This window comes from Folsomia candida, unplaced genomic scaffold (assembly GCF_002217175.1).
Source record: "Folsomia candida strain VU population unplaced genomic scaffold, ASM221717v1 Fcan01_Sc007, whole genome shotgun sequence".
NCBI lineage: Eukaryota > Metazoa > Arthropoda > Collembola > Entomobryomorpha > Isotomidae > Folsomia > Folsomia candida.
In genome coordinates this window covers 356624-377745 of record NW_019091199.1, presented here as the reverse complement: position 1 = coordinate 377745, position 21122 = coordinate 356624, and the positions used below count along the sequence as shown (strand labels likewise).

The 21122-nt window shown below is 39.1% G+C and overlaps 4 protein-coding genes across 7 annotated transcripts; 3 read left to right on the top strand and 1 right to left on the bottom strand.

The window, feature by feature from the left end:
• Positions 1 to 1710: 1710 nt before the first annotated feature.
• LOC110851884 (rutC family protein C23G10.2) lies at positions 1711 to 2735 on the top strand. The gene is made up of 6 exons (XM_022099812.2): positions 1711 to 1879; positions 1951 to 2066; positions 2127 to 2165; positions 2237 to 2305; positions 2386 to 2441; positions 2532 to 2735. Exons 1-6 carry the CDS (start codon positions 1818 to 1820, stop codon positions 2592 to 2594), a joined length of 405 nt encoding a protein of 134 aa, XP_021955504.1. The 5' UTR covers positions 1711 to 1817; the 3' UTR covers positions 2595 to 2735.
• Positions 2736 to 4863: 2128 nt separating this feature from the next.
• Positions 4864 to 7685, top strand: LOC110852374 (basic salivary proline-rich protein 3). 3 transcript variants are annotated; one of them, XM_022100434.2, is made up of 5 exons: positions 4864 to 5073; positions 5236 to 5397; positions 5482 to 5612; positions 5712 to 6608; positions 6725 to 7685. In XM_022100434.2, the coding sequence occupies exons 2-5, from the start codon at positions 5259 to 5261 to the stop codon at positions 6878 to 6880; spliced, it is 1323 nt and encodes a 440-aa protein (XP_021956126.1). In that variant the 5' UTR covers positions 4864 to 5073; positions 5236 to 5258; the 3' UTR covers positions 6881 to 7685. The 3 variants fall into 3 exon arrangements, with proteins under 3 accessions (XP_021956126.1, XP_021956125.1, XP_021956123.1); XM_022100433.2 differs by having other exon boundaries at positions 4865 to 5073; positions 5159 to 5397; XM_022100431.2 differs by having other exon boundaries at positions 4865 to 5397.
• A 1882-nt stretch (positions 7686 to 9567) lies between these two features.
• On the top strand, positions 9568 to 20997 carry LOC110851587 (putative protein FAM10A4). The gene is made up of 9 exons (XM_022099436.2): positions 9568 to 9760; positions 9878 to 10023; positions 10133 to 10301; positions 10385 to 10588; positions 10662 to 10770; positions 10860 to 10962; positions 19950 to 20033; positions 20108 to 20216; positions 20278 to 20997. Exons 2-9 carry the CDS (start codon positions 9886 to 9888, stop codon positions 20604 to 20606), a joined length of 1245 nt encoding a protein of 414 aa, XP_021955128.1. The 5' UTR covers positions 9568 to 9760; positions 9878 to 9885; the 3' UTR covers positions 20607 to 20997.
• Positions 10982 to 18982, bottom strand: LOC110851586 (sarcalumenin). Of its 2 annotated transcripts, XM_022099435.2 has the most exons (12): positions 18563 to 18982; positions 15385 to 15654; positions 14802 to 15200; positions 14541 to 14705; positions 13812 to 14441; positions 13472 to 13724; positions 13367 to 13403; positions 12992 to 13119; positions 12853 to 12901; positions 12588 to 12718; positions 12257 to 12521; positions 10982 to 12142 (listed from the first exon to the last, which is right to left on the bottom strand). In XM_022099435.2, exons 1-12 carry the CDS (start codon positions 18630 to 18632, stop codon positions 11870 to 11872), a joined length of 2670 nt encoding a protein of 889 aa, XP_021955127.1. In that variant the 5' UTR covers positions 18633 to 18982; the 3' UTR covers positions 10982 to 11869. The 2 variants fall into 2 exon arrangements, with proteins under 2 accessions (XP_021955127.1, XP_035709353.1); XM_035853460.1 differs by lacking the exon at positions 14541 to 14705.
• Positions 20998 to 21122: the final 125 nt, after the last annotated feature.

The window sequence follows — 21122 nt, the reverse complement described above, 5'->3', positions numbered from 1 at the left end:
CATCAAAACTGATTATTTTTACATCTTTACGATCTACTAGCCACCGAATGCCACCATCTGCAGTACACAATGCAGTCCTCCTAACAATGGGATGATGCCAAAGGCACGGGCTTCGAAATCAGTCTCAAAACAGTCAGCCAGCCAGCCAGCCAAGGATTTAGTGTTGGTGGCTTCACTTTCTTTGTCTGGACGGATTTACTTCATCTCAACTTTTTGGTCCTGCCAACTCAATACCAATCGAAAGCATTATTATACCCGTCCAAAAAATCGTCTCAGCAGATTACTCTGCTGTAATCTTAGTGCGACCGAGATGAGATGCACCATCATGAGTTTTCTAAATCTAAAGGGATGCTGATGAGGTATTTAACCCCCTCCATCTATTCTATTAGACCAGGATTTTTTATTCCGCAGCCAGTATCACCCTAACTAAATCGAATTTGGTTGGATAATTAGGCGTGTATCAACGGCGGAGGTGTATCAACTATTAGGGCAGTTTTGATGCAACAAGTGAAGCATTATGAGCACTGATTCGTTACACTTTTTAATGCCTGACTGGAATCTTTTTTTTCTTTCTTCATGGCATCGGTCCTTACACATTATGTGCTTCATTTCATGCTCAATTCAATTCATTTTTTTCAAACATTGTACAGCAGGCGTCCACCACCACTTGCTTGTATAATACTTGTATTATTATTTTCAGGTCCAACAATATTGCACAAGCAACAAGACGGTATAATGCATCTCCATTTTATAAGGAACACATATGTCATGTCAGACGACGATAAAAAGCTGTAGACATTATTGTTTCTTTGGAGGAGAACTACCTAACGCGTCTCCTCCGCCAGTGCATCATATTGATCGTATGTATGTAGTTATTAATGAAGTGCGTTTATAGCGTACAAATTTGTAGGCATGTAGTTAATCATATGTAGCAGTGCAAGTGCATGAACTAAGTATTTGGCTACTGGCATGCATAGATTTGTCCATTTCAAATGTATTTAAATTTTGAAAAATCCCCGATGCTTACGAATACATTTTTAGAGGTACGTTAAACGGCGTATCAAGTTAACAAAAACTTGTGATTAAATATTTAGCAGAATTTTACTCAAGCGACAATGCTTGTAAATCTCATAATAAGCATTAAGCATTTGTAAGTTCAAACTCATGACGAAGCTTCAATTTTAACTTGCGTCGCTTAATATTACGTACATAAATATAAATATATTCAAGTCTCGCTATTTTTATTACGTTTTGCACTCTTAACTTTATCTCTATTTACATATTTGGGAAAAATGATTTATGCCTTTCATCCGGTATAGATTTCTACTGTTTATTACGTATGCGCATTTCTCAATACATCTCTCATCTGTCCATCTGAATGCATAATGTTCAAGTAATCACTCCTCTTCTTCTGAAACATTGCTTTCAACAAAGATATTTGTCTTCAAGGTTTTTTCCGCAATAATGAAAAATAGCACAGCATGCAATTTCCAAATATGCATTTAAATCGATCGATATATACTCAGCAGACGCCGACAAGACGGATCATAAAAGTTCTTGAGGAGTTGACAGCTCAAATCCAGCATTGGTTTCTTATCTGTTGATTTGCACTCTGTGAGTATGGATCAGCCTCGATTTGTGCCATCGTAAATCAAACACTTGATGACAATCCTATCCTCTCATGAACCTGGTATAAAATAAAGTCTATGCGGATAACTTCCGTGTGTGATTTCATTCTCCAGTTTACCGCACTTGGTTAAGTACACTTTCTCGTGTCCTGTCCGTATTCAGTACTTTGCCTATTAAATCATTGCACAATGTCCAGCACCAGAAAAATTATCAACTCTCCAGAGGCTCCTCAAAACCCTTTGCCACTAAGGTTTTCTAAAATGAAGTGCTGCATGAATAAGTTGGAGGAAGTACTAATTTTTCTTGTGCTATGATTTTCAGCCAAGCCGTTCAAGTGGATAAGACCTTATACGTTTCTGGACAACTGGGATTCACGAAAAATGGGGAACTAGTTGAGGGCTTGGAAGCTCAAACCAGACAAACTTTGGATAATATTGGTAAGGACATCAATAAGTAAGAAAATATCAAACATTTGCTTATATATTGTTTTCATGTAGGTCATATTTTGAAAGCCGCAGGGACCGATTTCCTGAATGGTATGCAAACTTATTTTGTATTGCATATATTTAGAATTTGAATGGATTTGATAATGTTTGTGTAATTGAAGTGGTGAAAGTTACCGTGCTCCTTCAAGACATTTCAGATTTTTCAGAAATGAATAAAATTTATGGGGAATGTGAGTAAAAATACTAATTAGCGTCCTATATGTACTACAACGGTTATTGTAAACCCTCTCCTCGTGCTTAACATTTTTAGACTTCAAGGAGCGATTTCCAGCGAGAGTTGCCTACCAAGTGGGACAACTTCCAAAAGTACGAGTGAACCCAATTTATATTTTTTTATTATATTGTATTTATTATATTTATAATTTTTATAATTTTTACTTGATGGTTGGGTTATAGGCAGGAGCTCTCGTTGAAATTGATGCGATTGCTATTGTTGGAGACCTAAAGGAGGAGGATTAATTGGCAGAGGAGAGAGATAATGTCTGCAATTAGCAAATACTTGTATTACACATATATGAATATGCATATTAAAGATTTCATGTCCTAAAATTTATAATTGCGAGAAAAATTAAAATTCATTTTGAAATTAAACATTTTAAATCGTATGTGTTATTCCAAATCATTAAACTAACAATAAGTATTAGTAATTCAAATATACATACGAATCATATTATTGAATAAATCCTACATCCATTGATGAACAGAACATCATTTCATGCAAAATATGTATGTATATATGCACAACGAAAAACAGCACACATATGCACGAGCACCATGCCATGCATATTCTAATTTATGCATCTGTTTGAATCTTCATGAATCTTAGTTATTGATTTTAGATCAAAATGGGAGTATTGACAAAATAATTAATAATAAAATAATCGACAAGGTACTTGACTTAATGGCGTGTGCATCAAATGAATTTGAATAAAATGGGACATTTCACTGGTTCCCAATATCAGTCTTGCAATACTAACACACAAGAAAGAGTTTGCCAAGATGGCTCATACATCAAACATACCAAAAAGGGGTGGAAATAGATTCGCGTGTTTAGAATTGCTAAGATTGGGGAAAGGAGTTGGGCGAATTGACAATTCAACAAGTTGCTTTGAAAAATGGGACCTTCTAAAAGAAGACATTAGCCTACCAGCCGCAATTCTTGACATGGAGAAATTCAGCGATAATCTTGCGTGGATGGAAAAATTTATCAACAAATTTGAAGCACCAATTAAAATTGCTCCGCACGGAAAAACGACCATGAGTCCAAATTTATTTCATCATGTAATATCCCAACCTTCCACGTGGGGTCTCACTTTGGCCACCGCGTCCCAAGTACGAGTTGCACATGAATTTGGTGTTTCAAAGGTTTTGCTAGCAAATCAGTTGATAGGCAAGCGTAACATGGATATTATTTCCGAAATTATGTCATCTGACGAAAATTTTGATTTCTTGTGCACAATTGACTCTTCTGAAAACGTCGAGCAACTGGGTCAATTTTTCTCAGAGAGAAAGCAGAAGCTTAAGGTGCTGCTAGAATATGGACCACCCAATGGAAGAACTGGAGTGAGAAACGAAAAACAAGAAGCCGAAGTCTTGAAAACTCTTACGACCTGGTCTGATACCATTGATTTCGTGGGAGTGGAATTTTTTGAAGGAGTTTTATCTCTTAAACAAGACGTCTCGGACTTTGTCGACTATATTACAGAACGAACTGCACATTTAATCAAAGCCCAATGCTTCAATCCCAATTTCGCCGTAACGATCACTGGATCTGGTTCAGTATGGTTTGACATTGTTGCTGAAAAGCTGACAACGTTTTTTCAAAGTACCAAAGCTACGACAACGACGCCTTCCATCCAAATAATACTTCGTCCTGGATGTTACATGATCCATGATGTGGGGATGTACACCGAAATTTCATCCCGAATTAAATTCAAGCAACTCATGGACAATTCCGAATTGCAACCGGCCCTAAAAATTTGGGCTTACGTGCAATCCATTCCCGAGAAGGATGTGGCCATCGTTGGGTTTGGCAGGAGGGATGCAGGTCACGATTCTGGCTTTCCAAAACCTGCTCTCCATTTCCGACCATGGCGTAAAGTGGTCGGAAGTGAAGAAGTCGGCACTGAGGAGGTGGAAATAAAGAGAAAGTTGGAAGTGGTCATACCGGATAAATGGGAATTATTTCGCATGATGGACCAACATTCTTTCATGAGAATTGGGGAGGGTGATGACGTCGAGGTGGGGGACATGGTTGCATTTGATATTATCCATGCTTGCACCACTTTCGACAAGTGGAGAAACATTGTCATAGTTGATAATGAGAAAGACATGAGCACAGTTGACATTTATCAGACTTTCTTTTAATTTACATATGCTGTATATGTACACTTTTAATTTACATATTCTATGTATGTACACCAACAATTATGAATTGAATGTATTTGTGCAAAATAAAGAGCAATTGGTCGATTTATTCTTAGCTTTCACCTCACCGTGTCTTGAGCATAGCTCGTAATAAATTGGTCCATCCATCTCATCACACGGTCCAGGGTGCTCCATAGACCACTTTTTTTGTGGTTCACCAGATCATAATGGTCCAGTGGACCATGGTCAATTGCTGCGGAGTGAGGGCTATAGTCTGAAGATCCAGCTTTCTCCGCTCCTTTCTCCGGGGCAATGCGATCGGGTCGGGGTGGTGGTCTCCACGGAGCACCAACTCTCAAACCATATCCACTTTTGGCGTCTTCTCATATCCATTTTACCATTATTTCGCTCCCTTCTCTCATTCAAACTTGCGTTGATAAACATCAAATTTGATTTATTTTTGCTCTACTAACATCCAAGTAAAAGAACACGGCGCTGGCCATTTCATATTTCGGGATTCCGTTGGTGTGTTGGTTTGGGAGGAGAGCATCTGACTGACCGACACTAATCCGTAATTTTATTTTATCACCAAGTACCGTAGAAAGGAGATACTTGTAGACTGATTATTTATAAGTTTGTGTTGTTTATTATTGCAGTCAGTGTGGAGTAAAATTTAATATAGTGATAATTTGCGGCAAGAGTGTAATTGTTTAACATCTTTTTATACAACAAGTGCAAATAAGAAGAGGCGGAATAATGTCAATTAGTACTTTCGGGGCTCCTCCTCCACGAATGGGACCTGGTCCACCCCCTCAGGGTCCTGGTGGAGTCCGGCAGGCTACACCCAACCCGGCTCAGGTTCAAAAGATTTTAGATGAAAATGCTCAACTGATAGGTAGGTCTGACTGGGTGTTAATTTTTGTGTATATTGTGTCACAAATCACAACATGCAAATTGATAATTTAATTATTGATTACAGAAACAATCCAAGATTTTCAGAGCAAAGGAAAAGGACAAGAATGTCTACAATATCAACAAACTCTACACAGGAATCTCGTATATTTGGCTTCTTTGGCAGATGGGAATCAAAATATTCAACAAATGCTGCCGGTAAGTATAAGTAATCAAATACTTCAAAAGAAAACCGTTATATATTATTATTGGACTTACAATTATTGTTAGTCACACGTTTGATATGTTTATACACAGGCGCCAGGACAAGAAATTCCTCCACCAGGGATGCAACAGCAACAGGGTATGGGACAACCAGGACAACCACAAGGATATTACGGTCGACAGAATCAACCACCTTCTCAATATCCTTATGGCAATTATCCACCCGGTGGTCAACCTGGACAACAACAGCAACACCCTCAAGGAGCAATGTCAAATCAGTCTCAACCAATGCCGCCTCGACCACCTGGGCCCAACCCCCCTCAAGGAGGGCCACCAGGACAACAGCCTCAACAAAACCCAGCAGCATCGTATCAGCAACAACCTCAACCTCCTAGCTCTCAAGGACCCGGGGGAGCCCCACCCACTCAGCCTGGACAACACCCACAGTCCCAACAGCAACAACAATATTATGGTCATGGTGGTCATCCAAATTATCCTCAATATGCGAATCCAAACCAACCAAACCCTTACGGCCAGATGTCAAATCCTAACCAACCTGCTACAGCTCCACCTCCTGCAACTGGTAATGCAGTTCCACCCCAACAGCAGCAATATCCCCCTGGTCCTGGCTCAGGGTATCCTCAAAATCCACAAAATTATCCTGGAGCTGCACCAACGAATCAAACTGGATATCCACAAAATCCACAAAACTATAACTATAATCCGGGAACTTATGGAGCAAACCCGGCAAGTCCAAACCCTGCGGCGGATAATCGAGGAGGAGCAGGAGCTTCTGCTGGTGGTGGCCCACCTGGATACGCTTCAAACTATGGTGGTCAGCAGCAGTATCCTCCACAAGGGTATCCTCAAGGCCAGGGGTATAATTATCCTGGAACTTCTCCAGTCCCACAACAAGGCCCAGGGCCACAACAACCACCTCCAGCACAACAACCTGGCGCGCCGTATCAACCTTATCAACAGCAATATCAGGTGAGTGTGATGAGAGAGATACCCTAGGGTTTTTTTGCTCACGTGTAAAATCCTAAGTTAGTAATATGTATATGCGTGGGAAGAACATACATATAATAATATATACGTTTTTGAAGGGATATTCTCCACAAACCGGTTACCCTGGAGGCTATGGATCATATCGGCCTCCGCCGGTAGGTCCTGGGCAACCGATGCAACAGCCTGGAGGATACAATCCGCAACAGCCCTCAGGTTATGGGCAGCCCCCTCAACAACCCCCACCAGCGAATTAAATACAGCAGCAATCTCATCTCATATTAAGTCATTGATGCTTATTTACTATATACACTGTGTTGTATTCAACAATTCGTATGCAAACAACCAAGTTGATGCGTATATGGACGATGTTTTAATTTATGACGTTTCCTTACTTATTCCTCCTGGTTATCATTCCCGTGTGTTGTTTTATTGTATGTTCTTAGAATTTTATCATAATGGATTATAATACTTTGATGTTAGCCGTGATACAACTGGTTGTAATGCTCCTGATACATAACATTAGAAAATAGTGATATTATATTTCGCCAAATCTGGTCGCAATCTTGGGCTCAGTACTGACTTACGAACCACCTGTATTTGGTACCTGCTGTGCGTGTTGATAAACATACGATTGACCTACAATTAGTATTACTAATAATAATTATTAGAATTGCTATATATAAATTCTATTCACTATTAGAACTATATAGCATCAAATTGATAGAACCATAAAAGGCTGATAGAATTTTTCGTTACAAACGTATATATATTATACATATGTGGTTTTTTATTTAAGTTATTTGTAGCCTAATAAGCGTGTGTCACTATTGCAGCATTGTGTTAAAATTGTAAATTATACAGTATTACGATCAGTGCTAAATAGAACCCTCTCTATCCTCAGAAATCCTGCTAAATGATTTATTGTATAGTAAATAAGTAATGTATAATGCTTAGATGTGATTATGGAAGGTGACCGTTATTATGTATAATATTCCAGAAACCATTCCTGTATTTTAACTAAAAACATAGAAAAATATATTTAAGTATTATTGACACATACAATGATTTATTTATTTATTATCCTCTTCATTATATACCCGGGTAATAATTTATTAATTCATTTTGTTAATCCCAATTTTCAAAAACCAGGATTACTATTTTTTCGCTACATATATTTGCGTATTTCATGCATACATTTGTCTATTTCACTGAAAAGCAGCTTTCTACCCCTGTTTCTGCTAAATTCAGCACGACGGGAGTAGTGCTTTTTTGAGTAAAATACCCAATAAGTATGTATACTATCCAAATCAGTGAAAATACCCTAACCTTTTTTAATGCACCTAATTTATTACCAAAATTACAATTTCAAAATCGCAGAAATATAATTAACATTTTACGATTTCTTGTGGGTACCATCGTCCGTTTTAGCCTTCCACCTTAGTTTCACAGAGGGTTCTCCATATTTAACTGCAATCTTCCAAGCTTTGCAGCGTTGAATGGCTCTGGAGCGTTGAGATTTGTCCATGTATTCAGCTTCCTTTTCATGAATATGTTCGCAAACCATCTTTTTGCCCTCCGTGCAGTGGTAGAGATCCAAACAATAGTAGTAAATGGCGTCTCGAAAAACAAACCGCAAGTCCTCCATCTCCCCTCTCATCCGATTATCTATTAAAACATGATTCGTACCAGTCATGTAAAGAGCCTTTAATGATGTGATCAGGAAGGCGTATGGCAGTTACGGTGGGTGGACTTACGAGCGCACTGGAATGCCAAATCTACACACGAGTCCCTAAATTCCTGTTCTAATATATCTTCTGAATCTTGTCCCAAACAATAAGATAGGCTTAAGAACAGAGTGCTCCAGAGGGAACAACGCATTTTCAATTTAATGGCCAACTTCCAAATATATATGCACATATATGTATATATATTCATACATAGTTAAAAGTACGGGTATATGGTTGAATCATCACTTTGTTTATACAAACATTTCATAATCAGTGGATTATGCAATAGTTAATTTATTTTGTTCTGTTTCGATTGATGGAGCTTTCTCTTTTGTTTGTAGTTCAAGCGTTGGTATGTAAAATCAAGTAAAGTGCATGCCCAAGTATGCATACGTATGTAAAAGAGTACGTAACATTGTTCATTCATTCAATTGAAAACACAAAGATGCGTCTCTCTCATACCAATAGAAGTACATGATCTATATATGCTGAAGAAATGGTGAATTCGGAAATAAATGCCAATTGTTTGTGACAAGGAAAATTATGGATACAAACTTTTAGGTGATACATAATCTAGACAATTTCATAAGCAACACGCATTTCCGTATAATTTTACGTTTTCCATTCAAAACAGTGTGACAAATACAAATAAATAGGTTGATTTTGATTAGAAATTGTGTAATTAAATATGTGCATGATAATGTCAGGCATAGTCAGCCTTACGTAACTTTTATATTTTGATGCTTCCGACTCTATTGGTTAAAATTTGCAATAATATCAGAAATACTAAACTCTTTAAATCCCACCCAAAAAACCATTATTAGACTACATATGTGATTTATTTTGCAAGATTAGTCCAAAAAGTTCTCAGAAAATTCATCTCTTACGAAGTCCTATTACTCAAACTCCATGCATTCTATTTAGCATACCTCACAAACTCAAGCAAAAGAATGGACTGTAAAACTGCTTTTATCTCGATTGGAAAATTTTTTCCAACTGAAACCTCTTCATATCGTAGAAAATCGGTCAATTTGATGAATCCCTCGAAAGCTTTCGAATTTGCAAGACAAATTCCACAACATGATGGAATTTATAATGTATACATTGCCGTTGTAGTTGGTGAAAGTCGCAGTGAAAGTAAGCAGCTTACAAATTGGGCTGGGGCGAAGTTGAGACGATGATGCTTTTTGTCCGTGGGAATTTCTCGCGTCGCGACTCTTGCGTAGTTAATTTCAAACTTGCTCATCTCCACTTCGGATGGAAAATTCTAGCACATAAGCATTTTTTCCACTCAGTTTCTTATTTGACAGGCCTTTTTTGAAGAGACCAACGATTCTTCTTGTTCGTAAAACGCTAGGAAAGACCGTCTAAATTTTAGGTTGAAGAAGCTCTGAACAAGACAAGAAGGTAAGATTCTCTTTGCTTGTGATTTGTTATTAGTTGTGTGTTGTGAAATGTTAAATGCAGGATATGAAAATGTTTGAATACAATTATAAAATTACAAGTTACTATTATTTTCCTCAGGAATCATCATGAGCACCTCAAGCATCGACCCAGCTATGCTGGCAACTGTGAAGGAGTTTGTCGAACTGTTGAAACATCAGCCCAGCCTGATCTTTACAGAGGATCTAAAGTTTCTTCGGGATTATTTGTCTGCAGTTGGTGCAAAGGTACACTTAAAAAATTTAAGCAATTCACAACTCTTCCTATTCGCAAGAGTATAAAAATAGATAGTGTGGATATTATATGTAGATATTGTTGTTTTGACAACTTTTCTAGCTGCCCAAGATGCCAGAACCTGGTAACAAAAGCGGATCTGGAGATTCCAAACCTTCTGGTGGCGAACCCAAGAAACCGACAGCAAAGCCTACCGTAGAAGAAGTAATTGACGACGAGATGGAGATAGAGGAAGAGCCATTTCCAGAGCTTCCCCAAGAAGGAGTTGTTGGTAAAAAAAAATAATAATTTTTCTAAATTTTTACGATTACATGCTTTAATTTAACTCTGAGATGTAATTTTGTTACGATCCAGATGCTGACGAAGTTGATTCAAACCAAGACATGGGGTCGAATGCTGAAGATGTTGGGGAGGAAGCGATGGAAAAGTCCAATGAATTGAAGATGGAGGCAGTTGGACTGTTTGGCGAAGGCAAATTTGAAGAATGTATACAAAAATATACAGAGGCAATTAAGTTGAATGGACACGCTGCAGTCCTTTTTGCTAAACGTGGACAAGGTATGAGTTCAAACTTTTATACAAATGCATGGATTAGTAATTGTTCTAACCTCGTTTTGCATTTTCTTCTCAGCTTATCTTAGATTGGAAAAGCCTAATGCTTGCATCAAAGATTGCTCCAAAGCCCTCGAATTAAACCCTGACTCGGCAATTGGTTACAAGTTTAGGGGTCGGGCTCATCGGTAAATACATAAACTAAAAGTCGCATTGTAAATTGTTAAATATGAAAGCAAGTGAATGATGATTAATGTAATGCCTATGACAATGACAGACTTCTTGGTCACTGGGAGGAAGCAGCGTCTGACCTGCGTCAAGCATGCAAGATTGATTTCGATGAACAAACTGACGAATGGCTGAAGGAGTGTCAGCCAAACGTAAGTATTCTTTTGTGGGTTTTCGGGTTTTTTCATTTATTAAATTCATCATGTCAGAAAATTACATTTAGTCAAACTCCCAGACCTTTAAGTATATACAACACAGGCAGACATACACTTTATACTGTGTATCCGAAAATTGATGGACGGTCCTGTATATCCACACAACGATGTGCATATTAATTGCCCCTTTTGTAATTGGTGTTTGACTGATTTTGTTTTTATTTCGTAATGATTAGTTTATGAGTTTATCACAACAGCCTGTATGTGTAGTCTATCCTAATATCCAGGGCTGTATATTTTTCTGGGGTTTTCTTTTTGCGAAGTTTTACAGATTGGCAACAAATTACACACCAATATGCAGATCGTTGAGAACGGGAATATAACTCTTTAAATTATTAAGACCTAGGTCACACATTCTCCAAATCAGAATATACATGTGTAATCAATCAGTTGTTTGGATGCAGTCACTTCAATATCTTATGAACATTTTAAAATTACAGTCTGTTTTCTATCTACACGACCTAACGTACATAAATACATAGTTAAAATTAAGAGTTTGAAGAAATTACCACAAAATATTCTTCTGGCATTCGGAAGTTGTGGAAATAGAGGGTGTTGCTGGCTGAAGTCAGGTTACAGTTGTAGTGTTACCTTGTGCCACCCTTCAACAATTATTATCCATAAAACAACAGGGATTTTGGCTAATTGACATTCTCTCTCCAGCTTGTGTAAATGTGTTTTTTAGTATTATTGCGTACGTACAGTACTTGTTTTTATTAAGCTAATGTATATATATCTACTTATCTAGATATTGTCCAGTTGTTGTGTCTCAGTACGCTGTAATGGCAGGGGCACGGTTAACGGTGAATTTGTGTAATTATCCAATTCGTTCTGAATAATCACGTTATTTTGGAGTAGCGGAAGCTTTTTGAGCTTGAGCAGTTAAAATTGCTTCCCTTTGTCGTCTGAATTTCCCAAGAAGTTCCGGTAGTTCATATGCAATTGCAATATCTAATTTGTTGATGGGACATCCTTTAAAGTAACTGCACGTTGAAGCTAAAGTTGGAAAATCCCAAAGGTGATTAAGTTTGAAAAAGTCCTTGTAAGTATCCGGGTCTGGGAGATCGTATCGCGAAATGTTTGTCAGAGTCGACAGGCCTTCATAGATGTGATAATTCTGTAATACAAAAATGACCTTACACATATACGCACATACTCCGGTATAAACTAGTTAAACTGTTAAAAACAAAGCATAAATCTGTGATATGTGATTTAAAATGACAAAAAATACCTGTGGATGGTCAATAATATCGTTGGACACTTTCTTCTTGTCAGAAAAGAAGGAGCGGTGGTTGTGGTACGTGTTCAGGTAGCAGTCCACCATTTTTGCATGATTTCGAACTCGGACAGCAAATCTTCGGGCAGCAGCAATTCTCGTTTCCACCTGTTTTTCAATACCATCCCTGATATCCTTCAAAAAGTGGTTTTCATGAGCCATTAGCAAAGATTTCGGAGAGTCAGGTAGCAGTGGTCGATCCCAAAGCGAAGCAGCGTACCTATTTTGCACCATTAAATGTATATTTTATCCATTCCTTTGTGCCAAGTCATAAAAACTGTCTTACATCACTGGTGGTTCTGCACTTGACATGAGAGGACTAATATTCCACACGAGCATTGCTTGAACTCGTAAAAGTTCATCAGGCGTCACGGTATCCGCTTTGTTGAGAATAATTCTAACCTGGCTTTCTCTTCCCTGGTTTTAATGAGATAAAAATGCAAATATTTTGCAGTAAATAAATAGCGAGTAAATAAATGTAAATAGCGAGCGTAGGAAACATGTAAATTCAGATATCAATTAAGAGGAGCTAATTTTGAAGATAAACAGACCTTAAGTTGATCCAAAATTGCTTCCGTCTCTGGCCCAATATCTAATTTGCTGTGGGATTTCAATATCATGTCAGTTAATTAAGTTTATCCACAACAAACTTAATATCAAAGTAGTAATGACATTAAGAGGCGGGCATACCTTGGGTCGTACACGAGAAATAGGACATCAGCACGGTCAATAAACCATTGGCAAGCGTCGTTAAAGGGAAAGCTGCGTTCGACTTGTTTCCGAACTTCTAAAATTCCTGGAATTTCTACAATATTAACCTGTCCAAGAGAAAGGTATGTGAGGTACACTGATTTGTGCGTGCAAGTTTTTCATAAGTCACTTGAAAATACAAATAGCATCGCATGACTGGGTTGACTTTACACAAATTTTATCCGCCTAACAGGCTACTGGAGAAGACTCAATATACAGCTTCACTCAGTAACCCATCAGGTGGACATAATTTGGCTGCTCTCCAAAAAATGAATGGCCATAAAGGACAATTGTTAATGGCTAATGTTTATGTACCTTTTCCAGCAGCCTGTTTGGCAATTTTCGGCCGCGGCTGTGGAAGCAATAAGAACTTATGAGTGATTATACCCATCAGATGAAAGATAAGAATGCAGTTCTTACAGACGATCCAAGAAAGATTGACCAAATTTCTGCAAACCAGAAAATGTCCAATCGGCAGCAAGTTGTGTTCCATCCAGCACCTCTTCTTCCTTTCCGTACATCATAATATTGAATTGTGCTGGTGATGGATCAGCCCCAGTTCGAAGGGCAGCATCCTCGTCTTTGATATCCAACAGCCAGTTGATAATAGTCGACTTGCCTCCGGACCACGGTCCCATAAGCAGAACCAATGGCTTTGAGAAGATTTCTGGATCTGAGAGGAGGCCACAATATTTCTTTTATAGATAATTTGAAACCTGACTTTCTGTAAATGCACATGTGTAACTCGGTTTTGATATACCTCCAAAATGACGATTGCTCAAGTCTCGAAGTTTATAAACATTTTCGAGGGGTTTGATCGCATTTTCGTAGATTCGTTTGAGCTCTTTGAGGGTAATTTGGGTTGCCTGGTTTAGAAGGGAGAAAGTTGTTTTCGTCCGGTCCGAGTCGTCCAACCCCAAAAGTTCAGTGACATGGTCTCTAGGTCGAGGAATATAGGGTTCCACTTCTTCAGAATCCTCGTCTGATTCGTCACCACCTTCGCTTTCACCAGATTTTGAATCATCATCTTCACCTGACTTTTCTTCGGTGCCTTCTTCCTCTTCAGATTTACCATCGCTATCTTCTCCAGACTTCCCATCGTCATCTTCTCCAGACGTGCTATCATTATCCTCTCCTGATTTTGTCTCTTCCGTTTTACCGTCTTCCTCGGATTTGTCATCATCTTTTACATCTCCGGCTTCCACAGACTTGCTGTCATCATCATCAGCTGCCTCTTCTCCAGATTTTTCATCGTGACCTTCCTCCTCCGACGACTTGCCATCATCATCACTCTTATCTTTCCCTTCTTCGGACTTGCCGTCATCGTCCTCCTTGCTCTCATCGGACTTTTCATCCTCGCCACTTACATCTGCCTTAGATTCGGTAGTTGCTGTAATCAAATGAGACAATCACAGCACATTACAATCATCACATTCCTCCGTTCTTTCCCCATTGAAGAAGTAATTATTTATGTTAACTAAATTCCTACAAGCGTTTTCGGATGAATGTTGATCTTCTTGTGCTTCTTCTTCTTCTTTGCTTTCTGCAGACTCGGATTCGTCAGCTTGGTCGGCCACATTATCTGAAAGGGTTCCGTCTGATTCTGCCTCTTCTCCCGAATCTTGTGAAGAGTTTCCATCAGTTGGGGTGTCATCTGTTTTATTTGAAAGCAACACAGAAAGCGGTTTTCCTTTTTATGTAAATCTACAGGTTTCTTGCAGGGTTAATATAAGCTGAGAGCATACCTTACCTTCTGCACTCGAAGTGTCTGGCTTTGAATCGTCTTCGTCACCTTCTTTGGACTCTTTGGACTCTTCGCCATCGCCACCTTCTTTGGACTCTTCGCTATCGTCACCCTCTTTGGACCCTTCGCCATCGCTACCCTCTTTGGACTCGTCGTCGTCGGCGGCTTCTTGAGATTGGGCGTCCCCTTCAGTTGAGTCATGGCTGTCATTCTCATCAGAAGCATCTACTTTCTCTTTGGAATCGGTAGTATCATCTTCCTCTGTTCCCTTATCACCTTCCTTCGAGTCCTCGTCTGATTCTTTAGAGTCGGCACCATCGTCGCCTTCATTCGAAGGTTTTCCATCTTCTTCAGACTCGCCACTTTCTGCTTTCACTTGTTTTGAATCATCATCATCTGCACCCTCTACAACATTCACCAATTGCAAGCGATTATTAGGCAAAGCAATCTACTCGTCCATATTAATGTTTACTTTACATGTTTATTCATGCTGGTTAGTATCTTGATAACAACAATAATTGTATGTCCATATTGTTGGTTTGCCCGTGTGAGTGGGCAGTAATGTATTCTGGGAATAAGTTATGCTCACCTTCTTTTGTATCACCGTCTTCATCGCTGTCATCTTTCGAATTTCCGTCCGTGTCCTCCTTTGAGCCGTCTCCCTCTCCACTGTCCTGTTCTCCGGTTTTGTCATCATCCTCATCGGAATTTTGATCGGGGGGCGAATCGCCTACGCCGGCTTGAGAATTAGAACTACTTTCCTCCTCCTGAGGACTACTTCCAGTCTTGAGAGCAGCGTCGACATAAGGCTTACATTGGTCAAAAGATGGTTTGGGGTCCGTTGATGGCACCCCTTCACCTGTAATTCGTGTCAAACGTTAAAGGTGCAGCTCTTAGCGTCTCATTATTATACACGATGCCCTTGCGTAGAAACATACATAAACTTAACCTTTACATTTACATTTACATGTCCTATTCGTGCCGTGGTACGGAAAGTGGTGGGCTGTAGAAAAAAATAATCTTGGGAATGGTCTTATTGATAAATGTGTTTTTCTTCATCCTCTGCTATTACTGGAACCCGTGAATCTAAGAGCCCACCAGCGGACCAAGTTGAAGTATTTCTGGTATGCAAATAGCCCATCAAGGTTGGACGAGTGTGGAAAATTTAAAGGAAAGACTTCAGGTGAAAAGAGTGAAAGCTTATGCAAGAAGCGTGACTCAGGCTAAAATTGAGAGCTTTGGACATGGTTTATTTTATTACCATTGCTAACCCAACTTTTAAAATATAGGAAATTCTTCGCTCAAATGCAAAATGAAAATTCGTTGGGAAAGTTATTGAATGCCATCGCTGGAGAAAGCAGGATAATTGGGCTATATATAATTCCATCATTTGATGGAATGTGGATCTACGGCTACATCGCATTTCTACATTTTACTTCATGGCTACACAATTCGTTTCAATGTGAACGGCTCACCCCCCGCAATCTGCATAACATATTTATGTACCTGTTATTACTGCTAAAATATTTAGATTTGTTACAACTAATGTTGAGACTCATAACAGGCAGGGAAATTGTACAAGCAGTAGTAGTCGAGCCATAATAATAACGGGCCTCCTGTTTGCCCAGCGCTAATTAAAATATTATGAAGTACAGAGTTACAGATACATTTGGGTCCACGGCTGCTTCGTTTTAGCAGATAGAAAATTGCGAAACAGAAGTGAATGAAATGAAATGTGATTTTGGCCCAGTTGGCTTCTGGCCATGCATGAACATGAACAAGGGTGGCAAGAAGAAGACGACGACGAGGACGAAGAAGGGCCTGCCCAAACTTACAATTTCACTCACGCTCCTCTAATTTTCTCACAACAGCCAGCACATCATACAGCGTAAACTAAATGCATGCAATACCAACCAATTTAATAGTCTTGGACAAGCCGGCTGGATTCTGTTTGAGGAGTTTGTGTGTGTTTGGTATGAGTTACTTTTCCTTTGCCAATACGACGTGTCTACATAATACGAGAGGAACAAGGGATTGCCTGTCAGAGTCATTACAACACAAAATAAAATGAGGAAGATGTTTGGCCGCAACTGGTTTTATAGATATGTGCAGGTGCCCTTTCTCCTGTCTGTTCTGCTATTCTGATTCTGAGGAGGAGGAGGAGGGAAGTAACGTTAAGGTTAACATTCATACACAACTAATAAACGAATATATAGACTGAACCACCCTGATGCTATTTTGGTTCATCAGATCTCTATTTTGGTACGGGTAAGAAGAACCGGAAAATGTAAGAGTCTAGTTGCATATCTAAGACTGCAATCTCTGTTCGCAATTCCAATACACCGATTCTAGAATAGCATTTTGCAGTGGGGAGAGAGATTCAGTGTCAAAGATTACACCAAGAGAATATTATTGGCTGGGTTGGTTCGGTGAGTGAGATCATACTTTTACTCTACTTTTGACTATCTGGTGTGATTGTGTAAATTCAATCCCATTGCTTGACATGCACCGACTATACATCTCATACACGATATGTAGGTGCATTTTCTATGAGATTCTCATGAAAAAGCGTCAAGCCTCTCTGATTTTGCCTTGGCCTAGTGGCAATGTTTTCTATTCTATCCAAGAAATAGTTAGTCTTATTCAACGACCACGTACTTTTCAAGAAATTCACCATTGACGTACATACACGTTACACGCTATATACGCTTCATCTTCCTTGAATTATGACGTTTGAAATTAATTGTGTAACAATTCATGTCGGGCTCATCAGATATTTAATCATCGTTGCCTCTTCCCCCACCGTCTACGTGGACAAAAAATGATAAAGTGTTTAGTGCCCGATATCGCCTCCGCATTTGTTCCTTGCGGAAACCAACATTTTTTTCTAGCTTCAACCTTTGAGCCTTTTTTCGTTGCGATCTAATAATTGTAATTGACTTGGTCAATAATTTACTACTATCCCTTCTGCTGGTCTATCTTGGTTCCTTGGCTTTGAGGTTCATACATTAACCTGTTCGAATGAAGCCATCATTCACCGTCGTGACCATTGTATCACTGGACCGGTGTACACGGGGTTGTGGTTGGTTGTTTTCTTGTTGGGTTGTCGTTTTTACCGGTTTTTTATAAACCAGCAAAATGATCTCTGAAGCATTTCTATGTATATTGTAAGAGTTCTGGAGTCTTGGGCTTCTCCATTATTCATAAGGGTAAGAACAACATGATGGTGGATTAGTTGGGACAGGGAAGCATTTGGTTGACGTTGGTGGTTGGAAGATTTCAGGATTTAACATTTATCAGGGTATGAAGGATTTTGCGGTTGAATGGAAGACGTGTCAAGTCACTTGCCTGTCTTATTAAGGTGTAATGCCGTCCGACTGAATTGGCTCTAGAGAAAGTGTGGAGAAAGTAAAGTGGGTGCTCGTCTCTACTTTCACTTAGGCCTCCCTCTTTCCCTCCCTCTCTCTCTCGTAGTTAAAGAATTATGGGATGAATTGTGCTAATGTTTTGTTTCGAAACGGGCTGTCGAGCCGCTCACCTTACTTTATTGCCGCCTAATGTAATGTATGTGTTGCGTAATTCAACTAGTTTTGGAAGTTGTCATATAATTGAGTGAAATTTCTTCTGAATGACATGTTGGAATGTACAAAATTTCTGTTTACTAATTAGTTTTCACTAATTGGTTGATTGCTTTATTCACTTTGTTGTAAATATGATGCTATATGTAACAGTATGTATTTGGGGAAACCCATCTTTAAGATTTTTACCTGAGGCTGGCGGAAGGAAGTGATAGGTGATTAATGAGCCAAACAGCAATAGGATCCAAACCGTTCTCATTTTCACTTATTATATTTTTTTAAATTTCACAAAGTTTCACAACCACATCGGAGTAGGTATTATATAATTTGCCGTCTTGGTAGGCAAAAGCAAAACTATTCTTCTCCCTAATTCAACGTATGTATTTATCTTCGTGTCGTTCTAAAATTATTTCGCAATGCGTTTGGTGGGCCTAGGACAATTTCCTGGATGAGGGATGAACTAGAGATAAATTTCATCCAAGCTGCATCAGTACTGTCCGCGATGATGACGATGAAGTTGTGACGGGACTATTCTAAGCCGACGCTAGAAAAGTCCAATCAGTGTGGACGACTCAGATGATGGGCTCGGACTGAAAACGATCTTAGTTATCCGAGCGCTTGATCCTTTGCTGGCGTGCTCAACTTTCGCTCATGTTTTTAAGAAGCCTGCTGTACATGTCTCCTGTTTCAACAATATCACATGAGAAAATGTCGTAGCGTTGGTTGGGGATAAGCTTTTACTCTACCGCACTCATTTTGTTTCGGTAGTAAATCGGGGTATGCTTAATGATTTGTCTTTGTTCATATCTGAGCCAGTGCAATGCAGAAAACCACACAAGTTACATATGCACATTCCGTATTTTGCTACGAGTACATTACTACTTGTGCCAGTATCGTCTTATTGAGTGTCTCGAATCGTTCGGGGTTAAGATTTTGGATGATGACATGCTCCTACGAGAAAGACTTGGTTAGATAGATGTACATCAGACCGACATTTGCATGCACGGCAGGAGTGCAAAATGTTGAACGTGTGAGAACGAGAAAGAAGGAGTAGTGGTGGCAAATGTTTTGTCACATGGCCAAAGCCACAATTTTAGATCAGTAGGCTATTATGCCACGCCGACTTTTATATGGTGTAAGCGTCATTTTTATAATTGAGGTTCGTGTAACGCATGAACCAAATGAGCTGGGAAAGTTAAATATGTGTGGAAAGTATAGTATATGCGATTAAAAATAAAATCATCATTAATGTTGAACGGTAAAATTAGTCCCGACTCTACTGCATGTGATCGGATGGGAATATTGTCCTTCGAAAAGAAATCTTACAGCTTGTTTTGATATCTGCCCAAAATTAAAATGATGACGTATGTGCACTGCTGTGTGTGACAGAAACCTGTGCGGCTTCCTTGTCACATTTATGAATGATGGCTTCCAAAAAATCTGTGGCTAGTGTAGCCACAGATTATTTATTGGAAAAAAACATTAGGATTGTGTATATGTATATGATAAAAAATGTACTCTTGTGCTATAAATTTACAATGTTTCTTATAATTATTACCCATTTATTATTTTGCAGGCGAGGAAGGTGGAAGAGTGGAGAATTCGTAAAAAGTTACGAGATGAAGAACGCGACATTCAGCAAAGGAAGGCTCGAGCGCAGGAAAGAGCAATTCTTAGAATTTAACAATTTCAAAAGCTTTCTTGCTTAATTGTCTTTCTCCTGTAAATTTTTAGGAGCGGGCACGCGCGCATGCTGCAAGTGCAGAAGCTCATCATCAGCAAGAACAAGATTCCGAGGGACCTGACTCTGACTTTCTCGGAGGATTGGGTGGCATCCTGGGAGGCAAGAATTTTAATATTGAGATTTGTTGGTTATTTTTACTTATCGATTTATTTGAATTCAGATCCAGAAATTGCTGGGCTAATGAACGATCCCGAGGTTGCGGAGGCTTTCAAAGACATTGGACAAAATCCTGCTAACCTTCTGAAATATCAAAATAATCCAAAGGTCATGAAATTTATTCAAGCGTTCCAAAAGAAAATGGGGGGAATGGGTGGTATGCCAGGAATGGGCGGAGGTATGCCAGGCATGGGGGGCATGCCCGGAGGAATGCCCGGATTTCCTGGGGGCATGGGTGGCTTTCCGGGGATGCCTGGATTCGGGGGAGCAAGTGCACCACCACCTCCGAACCCAACCCCAAACATGAAACCTCCCGGCGACGATCTTGACTGAGCAAAGTGAGGTCGAACTATGCAGAGGCATCAACTATAATAGCCAGATTTCTTCACAACGCTACAGTTATTCATATATGGGATAAAATTGTTGTTGAGGTAGATCAAAAAACTGAGTTTATTGTTATATTTAGTTGCCATGAGATTTTTGTATGGTACGTAAAATTAAAATATGTATAATCTGAAAGGCTGTATGTCTGGTCAAAATTATATATCTAAATGTAACCATACCACACATTTATAGTTTATACTCCTCCTTCCAAAACTTATGATTACGTACTTCTTTAATTTTCAGTTGCGTTGCTTACCTTGTATGTCATAAATTTCTTCAAAAACTGTGCCTCAGTCCGGTCAATAAAGCAATATGTTTAATTTTTGAAATATTACATATATACACACATCATTGTACTGAAATATTGTCTACAATTCATTATCCACTGAGGATAGGTGCGACGTGTGATATCCTTTTCTCCACCACCACTTTTGTTCTAATTTGCCATTACATGGTTTCATCGAT